This window comes from Ambystoma mexicanum, chromosome 2p, assembly GCF_040938575.1.
Source record: "Ambystoma mexicanum isolate Mex_15411 chromosome 2p, UKY_AmexF1_1, whole genome shotgun sequence".
Lineage (NCBI taxonomy): Eukaryota > Metazoa > Chordata > Amphibia > Caudata > Ambystomatidae > Ambystoma > Ambystoma mexicanum.
Window position 1 is genome coordinate 103,428,084 of NC_090923.1, and position 20,587 is coordinate 103,448,670.

General features: G+C 45.6%; 1 protein-coding gene across 1 annotated transcript in view; it reads left to right on the plus strand.

Moving 5' to 3' along the window:
- UQCRC1 (ubiquinol-cytochrome c reductase core protein 1) overlaps positions 1 to 20,587 on the plus strand; it is a 159,524-nt gene that overhangs the window by 36,006 nt on the left and 102,931 nt on the right. Inside the window, exons 4-5 of the mRNA XM_069643343.1 lie at positions 6,562 to 6,691; positions 6,901 to 7,099. Coding sequence (XP_069499444.1) covers positions 6,562 to 6,691; positions 6,901 to 7,099 — 329 coding nt within the window. The remainder of the gene's footprint in view (positions 1 to 6,561; positions 6,692 to 6,900; positions 7,100 to 20,587) is intronic.

A 20,587-nucleotide genomic window follows, 5' to 3' on the forward strand; every position in this document is an offset into this window, starting at 1 on the left:
TCTTCTTCCCGTCTCCATCGTCACCGGCTGAGAGGACTTGGCACTCGCTGCATGTGACTAGAGCGCTGAATTTTTCTGAAGTTTTCGGAAGACGTCACAGCTGTTTGTGAACTTTGGCCCTGTGAACCAAGGTAAGGCCCTCTCCAAGACTTCCATTTCCAGGTGACTCTCCGGCTGCATCACCCATTGTCACCGGTTGGCAAACCGACCGTTGCCTGGCTGTCCGAGAGCCCAGTCGACCACAGGGATCGCTGCAACTACGGCGTTCCTGTCTGGTGTGCCCCTGCTGGACATCTGCAGGGCTGCTGAGGTCGACGCACACCTTCACAAAATTCAACTGGGATTCCAGGGAGGAGTCCAGAGTCGGCCAAGCAGTGCTGCGCAACCTCTTCTCTTGAAGGTGAGCCTGGTTTGGAGGTAAGAGATGCTTAATGTTGAGATGTTGAAATGCTTAATGTTGAGCCTTGCCACCTCCCGTGGTTGTCCGTGTGTACTGCTATGTATTCTTTATTCATGAGCATGCAAATCCATGCCAGACCCCATGCTGAAGAAGGAACAAGTTACTTACCTGTAACTGTTGTGCTCCAGCATGGATCTGGCATGGATTCACATGCAAACCCTCCCGCCTACCCCTCTGCGGCTATTCTCTTGGTCCTGCTACCACTTTACGTGCTACCAAATTTGAAGATGGCTGCCAGAGGAGGGGCTTATGTGGAGGGCAGTCATTGGCTGGGGGCAGTATGACCCAGAGACCAGTGATTGGTTTTTAGGAGAAAGACTGTTCAGAAATGAAACAGATTTTTTTCTTTACTGAGGATTCCCAGCCTGACTACAGGGAATATTCACGAGTATGTGAATACATGCCAGACCCATGCTGGAGAACAGTTACAGGTAAGTAACTTGTGCCTTCGTGTACTTGGGCGAACTACAGATCCCAAGTAGGAAGAGGGATTTTCATCTCCGTTTACGTTCTTTGTTGTGAGCAAGCACACCCCACCTTATGTGGAGTGCTGGGGGGATACAATGCATCCCCTTTCTTACTTACCTGGTAACATTGCTCCAATTGCAGGTTTTACATGAATGGCGGTGGCGGTGATTTTTACCTTTATGACTTTTAGCGTTTATTACTCGCAGACTGTTAATTAAGCTTCGGTAATGCACAAAAGAGCCACAATTTTTCGAAAATGGCAGGCTCCTTTTTCGCCAGAATGCAGAGGTTGTGCTGTAATTCTTGATAAAAACTCTGAACCTGGAAGCTGCTGACAAGCGGATCACTGGAACCAAAACCGAAAAGGAACGAAGCCTGTATAGATTTTCAGTGACCAGAGAGCCTGCTGTAAACCCTTCCTTCCAATCGACCCGGCGATCCCGAAACGGATGATCCCCATCCAGAGCCTGGTGAGATCCACTAGACTCTTAAGACCTGGATTTTGAGCCATCCTACTTCGTGCTGCGACCATTCAGGTCTGCAATCCTTCTGAACCAAGATGAAACCTTTGTAGCGTCCTGCTGGAATCCGATAAGCGATATTCAGTATTCTGAAAAGGGCACAAAACCAGAGCCCCATCCAGCCATGAAGAAACTCTTTCTTCTCTTTGATCCCTGCTGAAGATTCCCTTCCAAATACCTGTCTTTTGTCTTCATGACAAAGGAATCCATCGACTGGGTTTTTGGCTGCAGATGCTGCAACACTTCTTCTGTGCTGAGGTACTGTTTGCTGGGGTCTTTGTTAGTGCTGCTTTTCTGTACTCTGGCCCGGTGGGCAGATGTATAGAAGGCTAACCTATATTGTGATGGGGCAACGCTGGGAGCTGTAGTCAAACCAGTTCACGGTAGCAATGACAAGAGGTCTAGGCGAAGAGGTGGTGAGCTTTTAAAGGGTCCACAATGGGAATCACAGATTAAACTTAGCCAGTATGTATACAAAGTTAATTATTTATGGCCAAATATCACTATGAAAAATGACTAACAGGTAGAAGTATCACACAACACTAATAGATTAGTCACTAGAGTAGGGCATAATGCAAACTCCTGTAAAAGAAAGTACAGATTAGTTTATACACTACAGGTCCACAGAGAATTAACCCTAACTTCAGAAGTCAGACCATCACCACATAGGCCCTTATGTTTGGTTGGCACTCTTCCAACCTTGGACATTCAGCTCGTTAGCAGCACATGCGCTCAGACAACTGCCTTTCTTAGCTAATTGGCCTACCATCTCCCATCAGTTAGGCCCTAAACCAAGACTTCTCGTTTGTAGTTGACCTTTCTGGCTGTGCTCTTATTCAGAATACTTAAGGGAGTGAATGTATGTTGCTATCTTCCTCTAGAACTTTGATTGGCCTTGTTTTCCAGTCCTACACTACTTGTTAGAACATGATTTCATCCATTCTCGCTTTAGTGCTATGTGATTCAATTCTATTGGATGATATTACTCCTCTTGGCCTATGGAGACTTGGTTGCTCCATTAAACCTGAGAGAAGTATGTCTTACATACATGGCTTATGCCTCTTGCACTCCTTTTGTTCCTTGCCGTTGCTTCTTGCTGTGGCATCCTTGATCTTGAGCCACACAAATACCCTTTATCGCACAAAGCTGTATTCAGCACCCGTCAGCTCTGCCGCCTTGGTCTCTTGAGATTATTTGCTTACCATTACACAATGCCAACGTCCAGTTTCTTAATATGGCTGCTTTACTTGCATTATATTTCCTACTTTAGCAGGCTTCTACGTTGTCTGATCTGCTTAACACCGAAACACAAAGTAGAATTGCAAGCAATACCCTCTGGGACCACTACACACAATTAGGACTACAGGTGTTGGCCAAACCAACCTTTGGTAGAACCTCTGTACCAAACAGTTTCTGGTAGCGATTTGAGCAGCCTGGCTTCTCAAGAGTGAATGTGAGCAATACACGTAGTTACACAGAGGACTTTTAATCACAGTGGTTCAAGTAAAGACTTCTACTCGAGTAAAAAACACTTAATAATTTATTACACAATCATTTGGAAAACATTTCACTAGAAGAAGGCAACTTAATAATATAAACAAATGCACTCCAATATGAAACTAAGCTTTTGAGGCAGTTTGAGCTCCCCTGAAATAGGAGCAAAATGGCAGTTCAATTACTTAGCAGTGAGCAAAAACGACAAAAGTAAGTAGAATAGATCACTTCTACTTTATAGGCAGTGCAAATGGTTTCAGTTAACCAGAAGAGTTCAATTCAATAGACCAGGCCAAAGTCAATGGATGAGTGTTCTGGATCAGAAAGAGCAGTTCTGTTATCAAAACGGTTAAGTCTTTGCAAAAGTTCTCAGAAGTAGCTTAGGCAAAAAAGGAACATACGATGGGTCACAAGCTGATTAGGCCTGTAAGTTGGGAAAGTTTCACGAACTTTAACCGCGAGAGTGGCGTTCTCTCAATCGGGTTTGCACAGTAGCTTTTGTATGAAGAAACAAATGCTGCTGAAGTCGTGGTTCCTGGCAAGTCCTGCAGATCTCGCTGTTCCTGAACCTCCGTTGTGGGGACAAGAGGGAGGACGAAAGCAAACAAAATGGTCACTTAGATTCAAGAACACAAACTGGTGTCACTTTCCCTGGTTAATCCTAACCAGCCTTGAGAATGGTATCCCACCAACTCAAAGGAAGGAGCTTCTGTCGAATGGAGTTTGGCAATTCGGACCTGCAGCAGGGCTTCACCGGGCAAACCAATGGTCCAGGAGTTGCCACAGCTGTCCTCTTCCAGCTCGTCTTTGGTTCTTTCGATCCAGTGGTCGACTCTGCTTTCCAGTCCAAGAGACTCGCCTTTTAAACAGTTTTCTACCTTTCATTCCAGCCTAGCTCCCACTCACCCAGCAGGGTGGCTATCCTTGCTGGACAGTCAGCCAATCACGCCAGAGTGAATTTGGGTGTCGAAGGAGACTAAGAACCGGGAGTTTTGGGCACCTCCCTCACTTCGTGCCCACTGCAGCCATTGATACGCCAGAGGTGGGTCTTCAGTCTTGAAGCCCGCAAAAGGCACGCAAACAAAGGGACCAAGCCTGGTTTGTTGCGCAGAGGCAAAACACTAGAAGGACCTTTCCAAAAAGAAATGGCAAAAAAAGGACGACCGGGACCAGTTTAACAAAGGGGCTTAAGGCGCCATCTTGAAAAACATGGCTCCCGTGATTTCTAGCTGCCGGTGTTCGGTCGGGAAAAATCATGGTAGTTTGTTGTAAAACCACTGCCACCAGCCTTTTCAATAGGAAAGGTTAGCATTTCACTGCTACATGAGTATTTTAGACACCGGGGATACTAACCCCTCCAGCTCTCCATTGTAAGATGTTGTGTGCTGGGTCTAAGAATTTGGAAAGACTAGTAAAGTCAATTTCAGTAGTTTATCTCAGAGAAAAGATGCCTATGGAGTGATCTTAAAACTCCAAAGTCAAAGAACACAAATGTAGAACGCACATCAAAATACACGAGTGGGGGGGAAAAAGGCTCCTACTCTTTCCAGGTAAAAAAATATATAAAGTCCTCAAAATCCAGCAAAGTTGCTGGGGATCTCCAAGGTGAAGAGAATTGGCTTATTTGGCTTATTTCGCTCTATTCGGCATATGTACATCTCCTGCATCTCGTCACTAGCTTTGTTTATGGTTTTCTTCATATTCGCATATGTTTGTTACGGAGCATTCTCAATTCTGTGCTAATTCCCTTCAACCTTGGAGACCTCCAGCTCTTTTGCTGGACTTTAGGACTGTTCATTTTTATCCTGGATTGAGTGAGACCTTTTTCTCACTCTCGTATTTTTGATCTGGTTTGGATTCTGTTTGCTTTGTTTGGAGTCTGACAAATTCCATAGGCATCTACCTTTCGTATGATGACACACAGCACCTTCAGTGCAGTGTCCCAGAGAAATCCTTTAGATTTCTCCTAAGGTTTAAATACCTTTTCTTGTGAGAACTACTGTTCCCAAGACTAGTAAAGTAAAATTGACTTTACTTACCTTTTCTCTTTTAGAAGTCCAACACACCCGATCTTATGTGGAGGGCTGGGGGGGGGGTTACTTAGTAGCCCCCCTTCCTATTCACTCATGTAACATTTTTTTGTTACACTCACTACTTTAAATGGCTGGTGGCAGTGGTTTAATTTTCCTACCATTGTGCTTTTCTACCGCAGACTGAATGCTCGACTGCAGTATAGCACCCATGGGTGACCATTGTGTCAAAATGGCCCGGTCTTCTTTTTTCGCCATTTCTCGTTAGTGAAGTCTTTCTTGGGTTTTATGCTGCACGCCAAACCATGTTTAACCCTTTTGTTTGGCGCGTTTCAGTACTGAAACCTGCCTCCTGGCTCCAGCGTGTCTGGCATAGCTGGAAGCGAGGGAGGTGCCCGAAACTCTGTCCTTGGTAACCTGAATGCACCCAGTGCTGATTGGTTGGCTGTCCTTGGAGGACATCCACCCTGCTGTGAGTGACAGCTAGGCTGGGCATGAATGGGAGAAACCTGCATAAAAGCAGAGGCTTCTTGAACTGAAGACTGAGTCGGCCACTGGATGAAACATCTGACTAAGGAATCGTGAAGAGAATCCTGTTGCATCCTCCTGGACCATTGAACCGCCCGGTGAAGCCCTGCTGCTGTGCTAACCCTCCTTTTCTGAATCGAATAGAGAAGCATTGGCGAGGACGACATCTTCCCTTGGGTTAGTGGGACCAATTAACCCCCCAAGACTAACTTTGCTGGAAGACCTTTCCCAACTGACTGTACTACTTTGTTGCTGCTGGAACCGACTGCCAGGGGGTTGAGAAATCAGTCTAGTGCATCCTCTCTAGGCCATACCAGAGCTCCAGGAAGATCCCGAGGACCCTCCCGAAGCAGGATGACCCAAGCTCTAGTCACCTCACCAGAGTGCTGGATTCGAGCGTAGAAAGTCCATTTAAGTGTCCAAGATTTGAGTATATATATCTGTTTCCCTGCATATTTATAGTTTGTCTGTAGTGCAGGATAACTTGTACACTCGTTCTTTTTCTCAATTGTATGTGATTTGGGAAGATTTATACAGGGTGCTGAAAATCTGTAGAGGCCTTTTGGGAACTTAACCTTTTGGCATGGAGAGTTTTGGACAAGGAGTCTTTCGCTTCTAACTCCCCTCCCCCACCTCCCCCCCTCCTAACAGAGTAGATTTCCCTCATCCATGTCCATTCATCCAATGTCCAGGAGATCATTAATGTAAGGATGTGCTTTGAATTCGGAGATGGCATGGGGGTGGTCCTAGTTTTAAGACACCCATTTCCCCTACCTTGGCGTCCAAATGCACCTTATTTCTAAAGCCTGACTTTAAATGGTTTTCCTGCATAAAGGTTCTAGGCATAGCATGGAAGATTAATATTTGCTAATGGTGAAACTGGCAGCTCAAACTTTGAGCATTGAAGAAAGAGTTGTAGTGTTGCTTTTTCAATTAGGCCATGAAATGTTTAGCAACGGCATATGCATGATATGGAAATTAACCTAGCATTTCATGTTTGGATCACAGTTGACCACTGCACCTTGGTAGTTTGATAAATTGGTTGTTTTTTTCTTTTAAGGGTACCAAGAAGCGTCCACAAGCTGCTTTGGAACAAGAGGTAGAGAGTATTGGTGCACATCTCAATGCTTACACCTCCCGTGAGCAGACTGCAATCTACATCAAAGCTCTTTCTAAGGACTTACCAAAAGGTATATGCATCAGCAAAGTTGGTGACCTATATTTGTATTTGGTAGGTGTATATCAAAGGTATTGCAGCGTTCTCTACCTACCCACTTAAACTACAGCAGGAGATTGGAGCAACAAAGCTCTTTTCCAGGCCAGTGCCAAGGGAAGAAATATATCTTTTTAGTAGGTTTATGCTAGGTGCATTGCTAAGCTCTTAATGTTTCTTTTGTAGCTGTAGAAATATTAGCAGATGTTGTGCAGAACGTCAGCCTGGAGGATTCCCAGATTGAGAAGGAACGTGGCGTGATCCTTCGTGAAATGCAGGAAATTGATGCAAATATACAAGAGGTTACTTTTGATTATCTCCACGCAACTGCTTATCAAGGAACTCCTCTGAGCCGCACTGTCATTGGTCCCTCTAGCAATGCAAAGTAAGTATACTATGTTGGATTCCACATGATAGTAATATATATTATTTAGATACCTTATTTATGCAACTCATTGTCACTGCTATGTGCCTTCATATTCACTGGTCCCAGTAATTGGTATGTGTAAATACGCAAATGATTTTTGGTGGCATTGGTGCCTATCCTTGTTATGGTAAAGGTATTCATTTGCTTGAGCCCTTCAGATTAGGATGCTGGTAGTGGAGACGAGAAGACACCCTCTCCCTTTTTATGCGAGTACCTCTCCACAGTCGGAATGCTTTGAATGTAAAAAAATGCTTCCTGCAATTTGGGGGAGATGGATTCATTCTGAACTCTCACCATCCAGATCCTGCAGCAAATCTGATCTCGTACAAAAAGGCACATGGGGTAGGGCTTCTTTAGTAACATTTTCTGAAATATATACCAAGAAATGTGTGGTAGTCTTTGATCTGTAAGGATGCAATAGCAAAACACGAACAGACCTTGCTTGGTAATCGTTTGATAACATTGAATATTTGATGTAATGGAGAAGGAAAGGATCCACGTTACTAAAAGCATACCCGAAAATGGTAGAATGGTCTGCCTTTCTAGTCTTGGGCTAGTGGAATGTGTAACCAGGAAACTACAATTTTCAAAGTAAATCATTACGTTTAATTTGACTAGTTCACGGTTCGTATGACTGGCGGACGGTTGGGTAAGATTTTCATGAATGTGAATAATCTTCCTGACCTTTGTCTCCCCCAGAAACTTTTTGGCTGGACTTTTATTATTTTTCTCTTATTCCTAAGTGAGCGGGAATCTTCCCCCCCCCCCCCCCCCTCCTCCCCCCTCCACCTAATCTTTTCCCCTTTTTATGTCTCTCCATAGTGTGTGCTTGGATCTCTAGTTCCCTATAACATTTGGGCTTAGGCTGGGCTGCTGGGGATTACGTTGTTAATTTTTCATTGCCTCTTGGGTGGACTACTGTCCCCAAGAAGTAGAGTGGTATTCTGATCCACCTTACATTTATTTTAGTGAGCCAGCACACCCCCACCTTAATTGGAGTGCTGGGGGATGCAATGTATCCCATTTCTAGTTACCCGGTAACATTTGTGTTGCATTTGCAAGTTTACTTCAATGGCTGGTGGCAGTGAAACTACTTTAATGACTGTTGGGTAACAATTGGTGCAGTCAACTGGTGTGGGGCTACACAAGACTTATTGGTATTAGGTAACCCACCTTTTAATATAGGCCTTTACTATACAAGTCGGTAGTGTGACTCAGCAGCTCGGCTGATCTTAAGAGGGGTAATGTGAGCTGTACAATTTAAATCAGTAAGTACAAGTAGCCAAGTAACACACAAATATTTATTTATAAGCAAGGTTTAAATAAGCATTCTTTAAAATCTTTATCTACTAGTAACATTCAATCATGGATTCAGTTTTTAAAAACAAAAGTTGGTAAAGACGTTTCTTATGCTAACACATGTTCCAGCACACGGAGTGACTTCCGTAAAGGTCAGTATTGCATTTATTCCAGTTACTCAATTCATTTATTAAGTTGTTAAAGGAAAGAAAGATTAGAACACGATGTAGAACATACTTCTCAACAGTTTGTAAAACAATTACAATATCCTAAAGGGAGGCAGGAAAAACCTTTATCCCAGCAATGATAACAATTATAACCTATGAGGGAACAAGTACTGCCAAAGCCATTGAGTTCATGAAGAACGAAAACTGTTTGGAAGACGCTTGCTCCCTCTGTCCTGAACTCTGCTGAGGGGGACTCTGGATCAAGATGTCCTGCTTCGATGGGGTCCTCTTGATGCCCACGAAGATTTGGTCAGATTTGGAATTCGCAAGACGATGCACTAATGAATGGTGCCAGTACCCCGGGCATTGGGCTTCTGCAGCTCTGGTGAGGAACAGCAAGCTGGGGGGGGGGAGGTTTGCACCAAATGGAAGCTTGTCTTGAGGCTAGTTGGTTCCACCAGCCTAAGGGAGGAAGTCGTCCCGTACGGTTCTTCCCAGTCTATGAAAACTGGGTCAGCACAGGTGCAGGGCTTCACCGGGCACTTTGCGTCCAGGAAGGTGCTGCTGGCGTCTCGTCACAACTTCTTTGGATGTTCCTCTCTAGTGGTCAACTCTGTCTCTCTTCACAAAAACCTCACTTTTTATGTCATTGCCTCCCCAACCCCCCATTCATTCACAGCCTATGCTGTCAATCACACAGCAGGGTGACTGTCCTTTTAGGACAGACAGCCGGCCAATCGGGACTGGTTTTTCTTGGGCACACCTAGAGACAAAGGACACAGAAGTTTTGTGAGCCTCCCTTACGTCCTGCCTTTCCAGATACACTGGAGCCTGGGCGGGCTTTAGGCTAAATCCCGCCAAAACGCACAAAGCGCTCAAACCAGTTTCAACTAACAAGATTAAAAGCCAAGAAGAAACTAACAGAAAATGGCGATGGGTGCTGTACTGCAGCTGAGGATTCTGACTGTGGTAAAAATGCACACTGGTAGTAAAAAGTAAACCACTGCCACCAGCCCTTTAAAGTAAGTTAATGTAGCAGAAAATGTTAGATGAGAAGTGGGATAGGGAATTACCAAGTAAAACCCCAGCACTCCACATAGGGTGGTGTGTGTTAGTTAGGAAAAGTTTGTATGCAATACCCTTTGGGTGCACTACACACAACTCTGACTACAAGTATAGGAAACCCAACCTTTGGTATAAGCTTGTACTACTCAGTTTTGGTAGCGTGTTGAGCAGCCACGCCTATCTCAAGAGGTGTCAATGTGAGCTGTAGTGGAGTTACAGAAATGTCACATTTGCAAGTATTCAAATAAACTCGTACACACAAGGTTTCTTGAATGAACAATTATTAATTTATCTGTCAGTTAGAATAAGCCTTCTTCAGAAGGGAGCAATATAATAGTAACACACAAATACACTTCAATACTGTACACAACCCTTTTGGGATGGCCCACAGACACAACCTACACCCTCAGGTGACTTCAATAGTTAGGGTGCTGGGGACATTAATGTCTGACTGTTGGTATTTAGAATACTGTTATAAGTTGGTAAAAGGGAAAGCTTATTAGAACAAGAGACCACATATTTGTATTTTTGTATTTGTATTTTATTTATATAGCGCACAAGGCCCGAGGGCAACCAGGCACGTATCTTAAGGCACGTAGGTACATGAATGGCAAGAATAGTTACAGGCAAAAACATATTGAATTCACAAGGCAGTAAAGTGCAGGCAAGGCAGGTTGTCTGGCAAGGCGGTAGCTGGCTGGGTGGTAAGGAGATCAAGTGGCTTAAAATGGCACTGGGTAGGGTGTAGAGGATAGCCAGCGCTTGGCTTTGTGTTTGAATATGGTAGGGGAGGGCAGGGTTCTGATGGAGAGTGGCAGAGAGTTCCAGAGTTTGGCCGCAAGGACTGGGAAGCTAACACCTCCGGCTGTCTGTAGGTTGCATCTAGGTATCGTAAGGCAGTGTGCTTGGGTAGATCTAAGCGTCTGTGAAAGTGTAATGAGAGAAGCAGGAGGCTAAGTAGATGGGGGCCTGGTTGTTTACACAATTGTGAGTGAGGGTCAGTGAGTGAAAGCCTTTGGGCAACAGAGAGCCAGTGTAATCTCTTCCTAGTGTCAGTGATGTGAGACGATCTGGGGATGTTGAGGGCTGCTCTAATAGCATTGTTTTGGGAGATCCGTAGTTTGTTGCGGTTGCGTTGGTTGGTGCCTTGATAGAGTTTGTTGCAGTAATCAAGTTTACACATAACCAATGTCCTGGCAAGAATGATGCAGTTCTGAGTAGAGAGGAATTGGCGGCAGGCTGTGATCAACTTACATGTGCAAGCCGAGGCAGCGGTGACTGCATTAGTTTGTCGATTTAGGGAAAGTGTAGAATCAAGGTAGATTCCTAAAGTTTTAGTCTCTTTGGCCACTTTAATGGGGTTGGCATCAATATTGAAGGTGCTGAATGACGGGGTCAAGCTTGTTAAGTCTTTGTTGGGTGCCAAGGATGAGGAGCTATGTCTTGTCATTGAGACAGAGCTTGTGTTGTGCCATCCAGGCTTGGACAACTTGGTAGATGTTTTCAGAGCTTTGGAGTCTGCAGTGTAGTCACCAGTGATGGGGATGAGTATCTGGGAGTTATCTGCGTAGCTGGTGTAGGTGGCACCCAAATAGTCAAGCACATCAAACAAGGGTTTGGTAAATATATTGTAAAGTGTAGGATATACACACAGCCCTTGAGGAACTCCGCAGGGGACCGGGGATGGATCAGCAGATGCGGTGGGTGAGAATACGCTCATGTGTCTATTGTCCAGGAAGGATCTAATCCAGTTAGTGGCTTTTTCCGAAAAGTGGGCATCTGATTTCAAATGTTGGCATAGGATTTGGTGATTGACCAAATCAAAGGCTGCAGAGGTGTCGGGAGTAGTAGTAGGGCCAGTTTGCCATTATCTTTTATGTCCTCTATTTATGTTTTAAGATCTAATAGGGCTGTTTCTGTCCCATGCCTAGGTCTGAAGCCAGATTGTCTTGTGCCGAGTAGGTTGTTAGTCTTCAGATACTTCTGTATCTGAAGGTAGGCAGCTCTATCTAAGATTTTTAGGAGGAACGGGACCATGGTGATGGGTCTGAAATTGGTAGGTATGGATGGTCTGAAATTAGTAGGTATGGATGGATCCAGTGTAGGTTTTTTCAGCAGCGGGATGACCCAGGCGTCCTTCAGATTGTTGGGGACAATTCCAGAGTGAAATGAAGATTTAATGAAGGTGGTAATGAAGGGAGCAAGGTCATGAGCAGATTCCTTGATGGATGCAGGGCAGGAGTCCCCTTGGCAGTTGGAGGGTTGAAGGTTGGTGATGATTCTTTCAACCTCTGGGATGGTGAGAGGAAGAAAGCTAAATGGAGGCTTGGTTAAGGTTGTGGTTTTAGGTGCAGGGAATTTAGTAAGAGTTTTGTTTGGAATTGATTTTGGCTTGTAAGGTGGTTATTTTGGAGAGGAGTGTTTTGGATGTTATTACACCAAGAGCTATCTTTGTTGCATGTATCTGGTAGAGGCGAAGGGGATTCTAATTCTTTGAGAATTTTGAATAGCTCCTTCGTATTGGATTCAGCTTGCGCGATGCACAGGTTGTACGTTTCTTTTAGCCTGTATAATCGCTTCCTCAAGGGATGCGATGAAGAGGTTGTCTTTGTTGGAAGCACAAGGGAGACTTTTCCAAGTGTTTCCGCCTTTCGTTTTACTTTACGCAGGGCTCTAATTTGTGGAGTGAACCACGAATTCAGGTGAGCTCGTTGTTTAGCTTTCCTTGGTTTAAGAGGGGCTATGGTGTTGATAGCTTTAAGCAGAGTTTGGTTGAACGTGTCCACTAAGACCATAGGGTTGTTGTAAGATGCGGCACAATTGTTCAGAATGGGTAGGATAAGCGGGAGTAGCTTGTCCCTGGTGATATCCTTTTTATTCCTGGTGGGAATAGCGGGGGCTATGTAGTTCCTGATAAATGCAATGAACCTGGAAGCTGCTGACAAGTCGACCAAGAAAATACATCTGTAGCAATTCCTGCAACCAGAGAGCCTGCTGTGTAACCAGAGCCTAATGCAACCCTTCCTTCCAATCAACCTCGGGGGGTCCCAAAAACAACTCCTACCCAGAGGCTGCTGAGACCAATTAGTCCCAAGACAAAACAAGCCATCCCTCGACGTGCTGAGAACCTCATGGGCTGCTAACTGCCAATACCAGGGTACCTCAAGCCTGGTGGACTCTTGCTGGACCTACAGAGACACGCTTCAAATCCCTGAAGTCCCCTCACTAGAGTGCAGGACTGGGAAAGTGAAGAGAATCTGACCGGTGATCTTCTTTCTTCATCTGGCTCCTGTAAAAGAGGCGCCAAGTCCACAGAGCCGCGAGAAACCGTGAATATCCTTTGCTGGAAGCCTCCACTGTGACTACTGCCACAAGTTCCCATCCAGTGTCCATTTCTTCAGTCTCCAGACCAAGAATCCAGGGACCGGATCCTGTGCTGCTGCATCCTGAATGTTAGGGGAGTTTTTCTAAAGTCCACCTGTAGGTAGGACTCTACCATCCCTTGGTATACAAGTCCCCAACTTGTAGCACAAATCTGTACTAACCAAAGGATTGGTAGAATGGCAGAGCAGCCAGGCTTATATTCGGAGGAGGATTTGAGCTGTAGGTAAGTACAATGAACCTAGTCAATACATTAGCCCAAAGAAACCTACACGCTTGAAGTTGTAATATCATAGATTTATTTTATATACACAAGGCAAGATAAATACTATTTTAGACTAACCAACACACAGGAAATATCAACAATACTTTTCATAGGCGACTGCTTCAATAGATGTTCATTCGCTTACAATTGTTACAGAAAGACCGTAATCTATTGTTTAAATAGTGCTGAGCAGCCACATTTTTTTAGAGAAGTGACGTTTCATTGACAAAGTCACTCAAGGTTCCTCTGAATACTTAACCCAATTATTAAAGACCCTGGAAATGACTCCCTAAAAGTGCGCAAACTGTTAAGCCTGGGCAAGAGGTATGGGTAGACACCCAAACACAGGGTGTCGCAGTCCAGTCACACTGGAGCGACTATTCGGCTTGAGGCAAGTTCTATCTTGAGCCCCACAGTACCTTAAGGTGGTTTCAAGAAGCTGGATTCTTTCCTGTGCATCAGCGATGGACCCAGTCTCCTGATTTGTCGGTCTGGTGACCAAAGAAAGGACTCTGATGGGATGTCCCAGCAGCACTCGAAAAAGGACTCTCGGCAAGGATTTCTTCGGTTGCCCAACAGTTTTTGGCACTTTTTTATCAGCTCCAATGGTGAACAGTTGCTGCCCGGGCGATCTTCGATTCTGCAGTCCTGCACTCTGGTTAGGGGTTCTTGGATGAGGGGTTGTGCCTCTGGAGGTCCAACTGGAGCTCACTAAAGTTTTGGGAGGATTCGTTCACACGGGAGTTGCACTGCAAATGGTCGAAGGTCCCCTGGTATTCAGTTTGTAGCCCTGGAAGGTTGCAGCACCTCTGATGGCTCGATCTGCAATTCGTCTTGGGGCTGGTTGGTCCCACCAGCCAAACTGGGTCTGGACAGCAGTGGATGCTTCACGGTTACTGGAAGGGTCTAGGTGTCTCTGGTAGTCTTCAGCTTTGTATTATCTGTTCCAGTGGTCGACTTGCCTTCGGCCTCAAACCTCACTTTTTATTCGGCTTTCCCATAACTCATCTGCACTCTCCCCACAGTTTACAGAAAGGGGCGTGTAGCTGTCCAATCAGGACAGCCAGCCCCCCAGTGGGAACTGGTTCCATTCAGGCACTCTGTCAGAGTTTTGGGCTCCTCCCCTGCTTCCTGCCTTCAGAGACAAACTGGAGTTTAGGCGGGGACATAAAGGGTTCCCGCCGAAGGCACCACTCTCATTCAGACCGTTTAGAAATGGGTGCTGTCAAACAGCGCTGTGACAATGTTACTACATTAGGTAGTTTCTTTCTCAGTAATATCGTGTTCAAAACAAGTTTCAAGTATATTTCGTCAATGTGCTTTTAATTGCAAAGATCTACAACAGCCGACAATTGTTTTGACCTATACGGTCGTCCTCAAGGCAACTTCTTCGATTATCTCTGCATAATGGGTCAATAATTCCTGATAGTCCTCACTACCCGTAATGGAGTCTTACGTCCAATAGTCTCAAAGTTTGTAATCAGTTCTTATACATGTTTTAGGCGATTGCTTCAGTTGAATCTGAAACCGTTATGCAAAGTCCCAATGCCAGATAGTCTGGCCCTTAATTAGTTCTTCTTAAATTGCAGTTACAGGTAAGTTGTGCATAGGTCTACACGAATACACACTTCTGATGCTTGTTAATCTGCTTAGAATCACATGCTGTGCATATAGTCCGACATCCGGTGGTCACTGCAGATTATTGCATCTTATCTTTCGATAATCGAAAGGGGACGTCGACATGGGTGTGACTGCAACACTGTCCCTAATGTGACGTGCAGTGTATCCAAAATCCCTCACGCGTCGAGGTCCCTCAGATTGTTTTTCCTCCCAGTATACTGGTCGTCTTAAGCAGAGTTCGTACAGTGACATTAATTGTCCCATCGACCATTGGTCAATATTTTTATTAAGATCGACAGCTGAAACCTCCTCGGACCTTCGACGGACAGTGATCCAGTCGGCACAGTAGGTTCGAGGTGGAAATTTCTGTAAAATCTGAGAATGACTTTCCCTTTCCTTCCTCTTTCTTATTTGGTCTTCGTCACTTTCCCTATCCTTATCTATGGAGAGGACTCATTTAAGTTTTGCCCCATTTGCAAGGGCAAATTTCCTTGGAGAGATGAGCATCAACGGTTTAACCGTTGCTTGCCCGTCAATCACGATGAACAAGGTTGTACGGCTTGTAAGCTCCTCCGTCCAAGACATTGAAGGGGCGGTGGACAGCCAAAGGGATGTCTAAGGTCGAGTCAAGTTCTCTCAGAGTGCGACAAGGGCATCAGTGACGAGCATGCCTCCAATTCAGACATTGACCTTTCGGCAGAGCGCCCCCTCTCCGACGTCTGGCCCTGGCCCCGCCAGGTACGGCTTAAGCACTGCTATGGGGACTGTACACCCCGGCGACAAAGACAAACACTTGCAACTCACTAAACACACAACCCCCATACCCCCCCACCCCCCTCGTCTTCGTCTAAGTGGTCCACAGCGCCAACGGGCACACCAAAGATTTTCGGCCCTGCCCGCTGACCTTCAAGATTGGCAGCGGCAGATGCACCTAGCGACTGGGCACTCTAAAGTGAAAGGCGCTACCCCCAATATTCCAAAACCCGTACAAACGCATCTTGTGAAAGCATCTGCCAACGACAAGGCCACGGTTCTCTCGAAGACTGTACAACCGCAGGCCCAGGCAACGCGTCTCCTTACTGCGGAGGACGTTACTGAATGCATTGCAAGAATGTTTCGGGGGCTCTAGGAAGCGTCAGTGAAGGGATTTGCCGACGACCACAGGAAAGCCCAAGGATTCGTCGAAATCCAAAGATACGCTGAAGGAAATACGGGAACCTTCCGCCAAGCCTAAGGAGAAGCACAGGGACGCGTAACCTCTGTTGGTCCCCCCCACATGCCCCGAAAGAGTTTTCGGAAGGCGAAGAAGGTATATCTTCGGCGTTTAGTCAACAGCATCGATGTTTAGCATCAGAGGATTGTAATCAAGAGCCCTTTCCATCTCTAGACCCCTAGAAAATTGTATGGAAAGGCTTAATAGGTTTGTAACCCTCTCGCAGCAATCCACCCCTAATAGACCACAGGAAGAAGCCCTTTTGAACTCTGTGGCTAAATTCCAAGACTTTGATCCCTCTCATGAGGAGCATGTTTAAACTTACAACATCACTGAGGAGGTTCCTGCAGACACTCGGGATGATGATCACTTCATTGACACTGAGGATATGCATGACCCCATAGAGGGGTGGGAGGAAAACCCGGATATGGGTGACCCTCAGCCTTGGCAGTCTCCAAATGCTTCTCCAGATCCTGATGCCCTGTGTTTAGATTCCCCACACTAGACGGCCCTCTCCAGTGGACGATAAAATGACGTTTAACGCCATGTTGCACAAAGCAGCAGAACATTTCAAAATCGCCACTGATGAAGCTGTTCCTGAGGTTGACTTTGTGGAGGACATTCTTAAAGAAAAAACACCGGCCAGCCTGGCTATTCCTCTTAACTCTATTAAAAAGCTTCTGGCTTTCCGCCCCCCCACCTTCTGATCCTCTTTATATCAGAGGTCCCTCCACCCCAGACTCGCTGGTGGTGACCCCTACAAGAAAAAGGGCAGGGGTTCCCCTGTCAACCGGGGAGGCACCCCCCTGACAGAGTGAAAGCCATAGGGAAGAGGGTCGCGGCTGCAGCAAATTTTTCTACGTGCATTGCCAACAATACTACCTTGTTAGCCAGCTACACGGACGCTCGATGGGCCTTGTTACAGGAAGGCCTGCAGGAGGTTCCTGAACCGCTACGAACTAGTCTTCTGTCCACGGTAACTGAGGGCAGACAAGTAAACCAAAGTATACTCAAGAACACTTTGGATTCCGCTGAGACAGCGGGCCGATCGTTGACTCAGGGCAATTGTTGGCTGAGGGCATCCTCCTAAAGAGACACGCGTGACTAAGAAATTCTCGGTTCAAGGCAGCTACAAGACTGCCTTTTTAATAGCTATTACTTCAATTAGGAGAGTAAGTGAACTACACATGCTCGCAGTTCTAGACCCCTTTGTAACAGTTCAGAGATGAGGTGGTTCTGCGCACTCGCCCTAGATTTGCGCCTAAATTAATTTCAAAGTTCCATTTCATAGTTCCATGTGAACCAATCCATAGAACTACCAACGTTCTTTCAGAACCCCTCGAACATCGGAGAAAAAGCCTGCACACACTTGATGTACGCAGAGCGGTCATGTTTTACATCGAAAGAACTCGAGCACTGAGAGAAACAAATCAGTTGTTTGTTTCATTGGCAGCAGATGGATTTGGAGACTGGGTCTCCTTCTCTATCTCTAGGTGGATTGTCAAATACATCACTGTTACACTCTTGCTAAGAGAACTGCCCTTCAAGCCTAGAGCGCATTCTAGGCACTGGGGCTTCCGTAGCTTTCATTGCAAATGTTCCCCTAGAGTCCATTTGCAAAGCGTCAACCTGGCGTTATGTGCACACCTTTACAAAACACTATTGCCTAGACACTAATTCTAGTCACTAACTCAGCCTCAGCTGGTGGTGGGATCACAGGTGTGATGAGGAGTTTCTCTTTTAAAGGAACTCTAGTCTTCGAGGAAGACTTGAGCTTGATGTCATTTTCCTTTGGAGACTCTGGATTTCTCCTTGGTCTCAGTGGGAAAGTCTCTGAAGGTTGCCTCCCTTGTTTTTCCTGTCAGTTGCCTTCTTAGGAGGCTTTGGTGTGCTTGAAACTACACCCAGCGACCTCATGTCATTGCCTAAAGGAACCCCACCAGGCACTACTGAACACTTGCAGTGATTTTTACTGTCATGTCCTTACATTTAATGATAGCTTGCAGTATGGGACACATTTGGACTTCACCTCCTTATAACTTGGTGTTAACCAATAATTGATGTAGTAACCTTGTGGGAGACTACACAACCCTTGTCCTCTTGGTATTAGGTAACCCACCTTTTGGTATAGGCCTGTATTACACATGTTGGTAGTGTGACTGAGCAGCCAGGCCTATCTCAAGAGGGGTAAATGTGAGCTGTAGCAATGAAATCCACAAATCCAAGTAGCCAAGTAACACTTACACTCAGTAGTTTGTTATAATTTTTTTATAAGCATTCTTTAAAAAGGGCAATCTATGTAGCAATCAAATACACTTTAAAATACTTTTCCAGAATCAACACAAAGCTAGTAGATACTCTTCTTAGAGATGCTTCTTACACATTTCCTACACCCAGAGGTGACTTCACCAACCAGTAATGGCATTTATATATCACTAGTGCACCTTGTAGGTTCTGAGGTTTCGCAAAAAGGAAGGGGTAAGGGAATCAAAAGGGTTACACAGTCAAGCAATAATAGTTAAAAACCAAGTAATCACCTGTTAGGGAGAGTTCTCAGAAATGTGCTTCCCTTCCACCTTAGAGACCCCCAGCACCTTTGCACTTTTAATTTTCATCCTGGAGAGAGTGAGACCTTTTTCCCCACTCATGTGTTTTTCTGTGATTTGAACTGTTTCTTTTGGGGTTTGGAGTCAAACTCCATAGGCATCATCTTTTTATATTGTCACACAGCACCTTCAGTGCAGTGGCACAGGGAAGGCTCTCAGATTTCCCAAATGTTTAAATACCTTTGGTTGGATTAATTGTTTCCAAGAGCAGTGAAGTGAAATTGACTTTACTTGCATTGTACCTTTCTAGACCCAGCACACACCCTCTTACAATAGGGTGCTGGAGGGGTTACTTAGTATTCCCTTTGTCTAGTTTCTCATGTAACATTTCTGTTACCCTTTCTACAATTAATGGCTGGTGGCAGTGGTTTACTGTTTTTGCAGTGGGCGGCAATTGCAGCTACAATAAAGCACCCGTGGGTGCCCTTTTTATCAAAATGGCCCGGTCTTCTTTTTTCACCATTTATTGTTGGAAAGGTCCTTGAGATTTACTCTGCGTGCCAAACCAGGTTTGGTCCCTTTGTTTGTTTTTGTCTTTGGCGGGTTTCACTTCTGAAGCCCGCCTCTGGCTCGTGTGTCTGTGCCTAATCCCTTGGTTACAGGAATGCAACCAAAGGTGATTGGCTGGCTGGCTGGCTGTCCTTGGAGGACAGCTACCCTGCTGTGAGTGACAGCTAGGCTGCTAATGAAAGGGAGAAACCTGCATAAACAGGTCTTTTGCTTGGAAGGGAGAGTTGACCACTGGATGAAGGAATCCCAAGAGGAACTAGGAAGAGACGCTTGCTGCAACTCCTGGACCGTTGGTTTGCCTGGTGAAGCCCTGCTGCATTGCTGAAGCTCCGAATTGCCTTGACTAAAGCAGCCCTGCAACAGACTACTACTTCCCTTGGGTTGGTGGGACCGATCGATCTGCCCATCCACCCACCAATCCACCTCCCCCCCCCAACCCCCCCAGCGAATTTGTCTGGACATCCTCCCAGATATGGCAGTACTTCCATTGCTGCTGCTGGAACCGATTACCAGGGAGCGGAACACCAGATGAGTGCATCGTTTTTAAGTCCGACCCGAGCTCCAGGAAGATCCTCCAGACTCCAAGACTGACCAAGCCTGACCCACCTCAACAGAGTGCTGGACCCAGATGCAAGGATACCAACAAGGTATCCGAGAACCGCAGTGGAGTGATTTGCGAGACGCGAGGAGCTAAAACCGCAAAGTGCTGATGATCTGAAGTTTGCCCATTGCTGCCGCCGTCCTTCAAACCGTAGTGCAGGAGTCCCCAGACATTGTCCCTCTTGTCCCCACAACTGAGGCCCAGGAACAGGATCTGCCATACTAGAACAGAAGCCAGCTGGAACCAATTCCTTCAGACCTAAGTTACTGTAAACTAAGGGGTTGCTTACCTCTTGTCGTGCAGCCTTGCTAGCTCTGTTGACTTTTCTTGGTTGCCTTTTGCCGAATTGTTTGCAGCTTTGCCCCTCACAAGCCTCCCAGCTTGTGGCCTACAGTGATTTCATTTCTACAAAGATTTCTAAAACGGTGTGCAAGGCTTTTCTTACTTGCCTTCAAGAAGTGCCTCATGTCTCCAAGACATTTGCTCAATTGACATTGGCTGTCCTGGCTCCCTGATGGACTCTTCTTACCTCTGATTTGGTGTTTTAACTATCCCTCAACAAATGTCACACATTCTAAAACTTGTGTTTATTTGTTAGCTAAAGAATATTTGTTAGCTATTGTTTTATTCTCACTTTTCCTTTTTGACACTAATCTCAGTATTGCTCTAAATGTACAAATCCACATTGTCCCAGCTATTTAAGTCAACTGAGGGTGTAG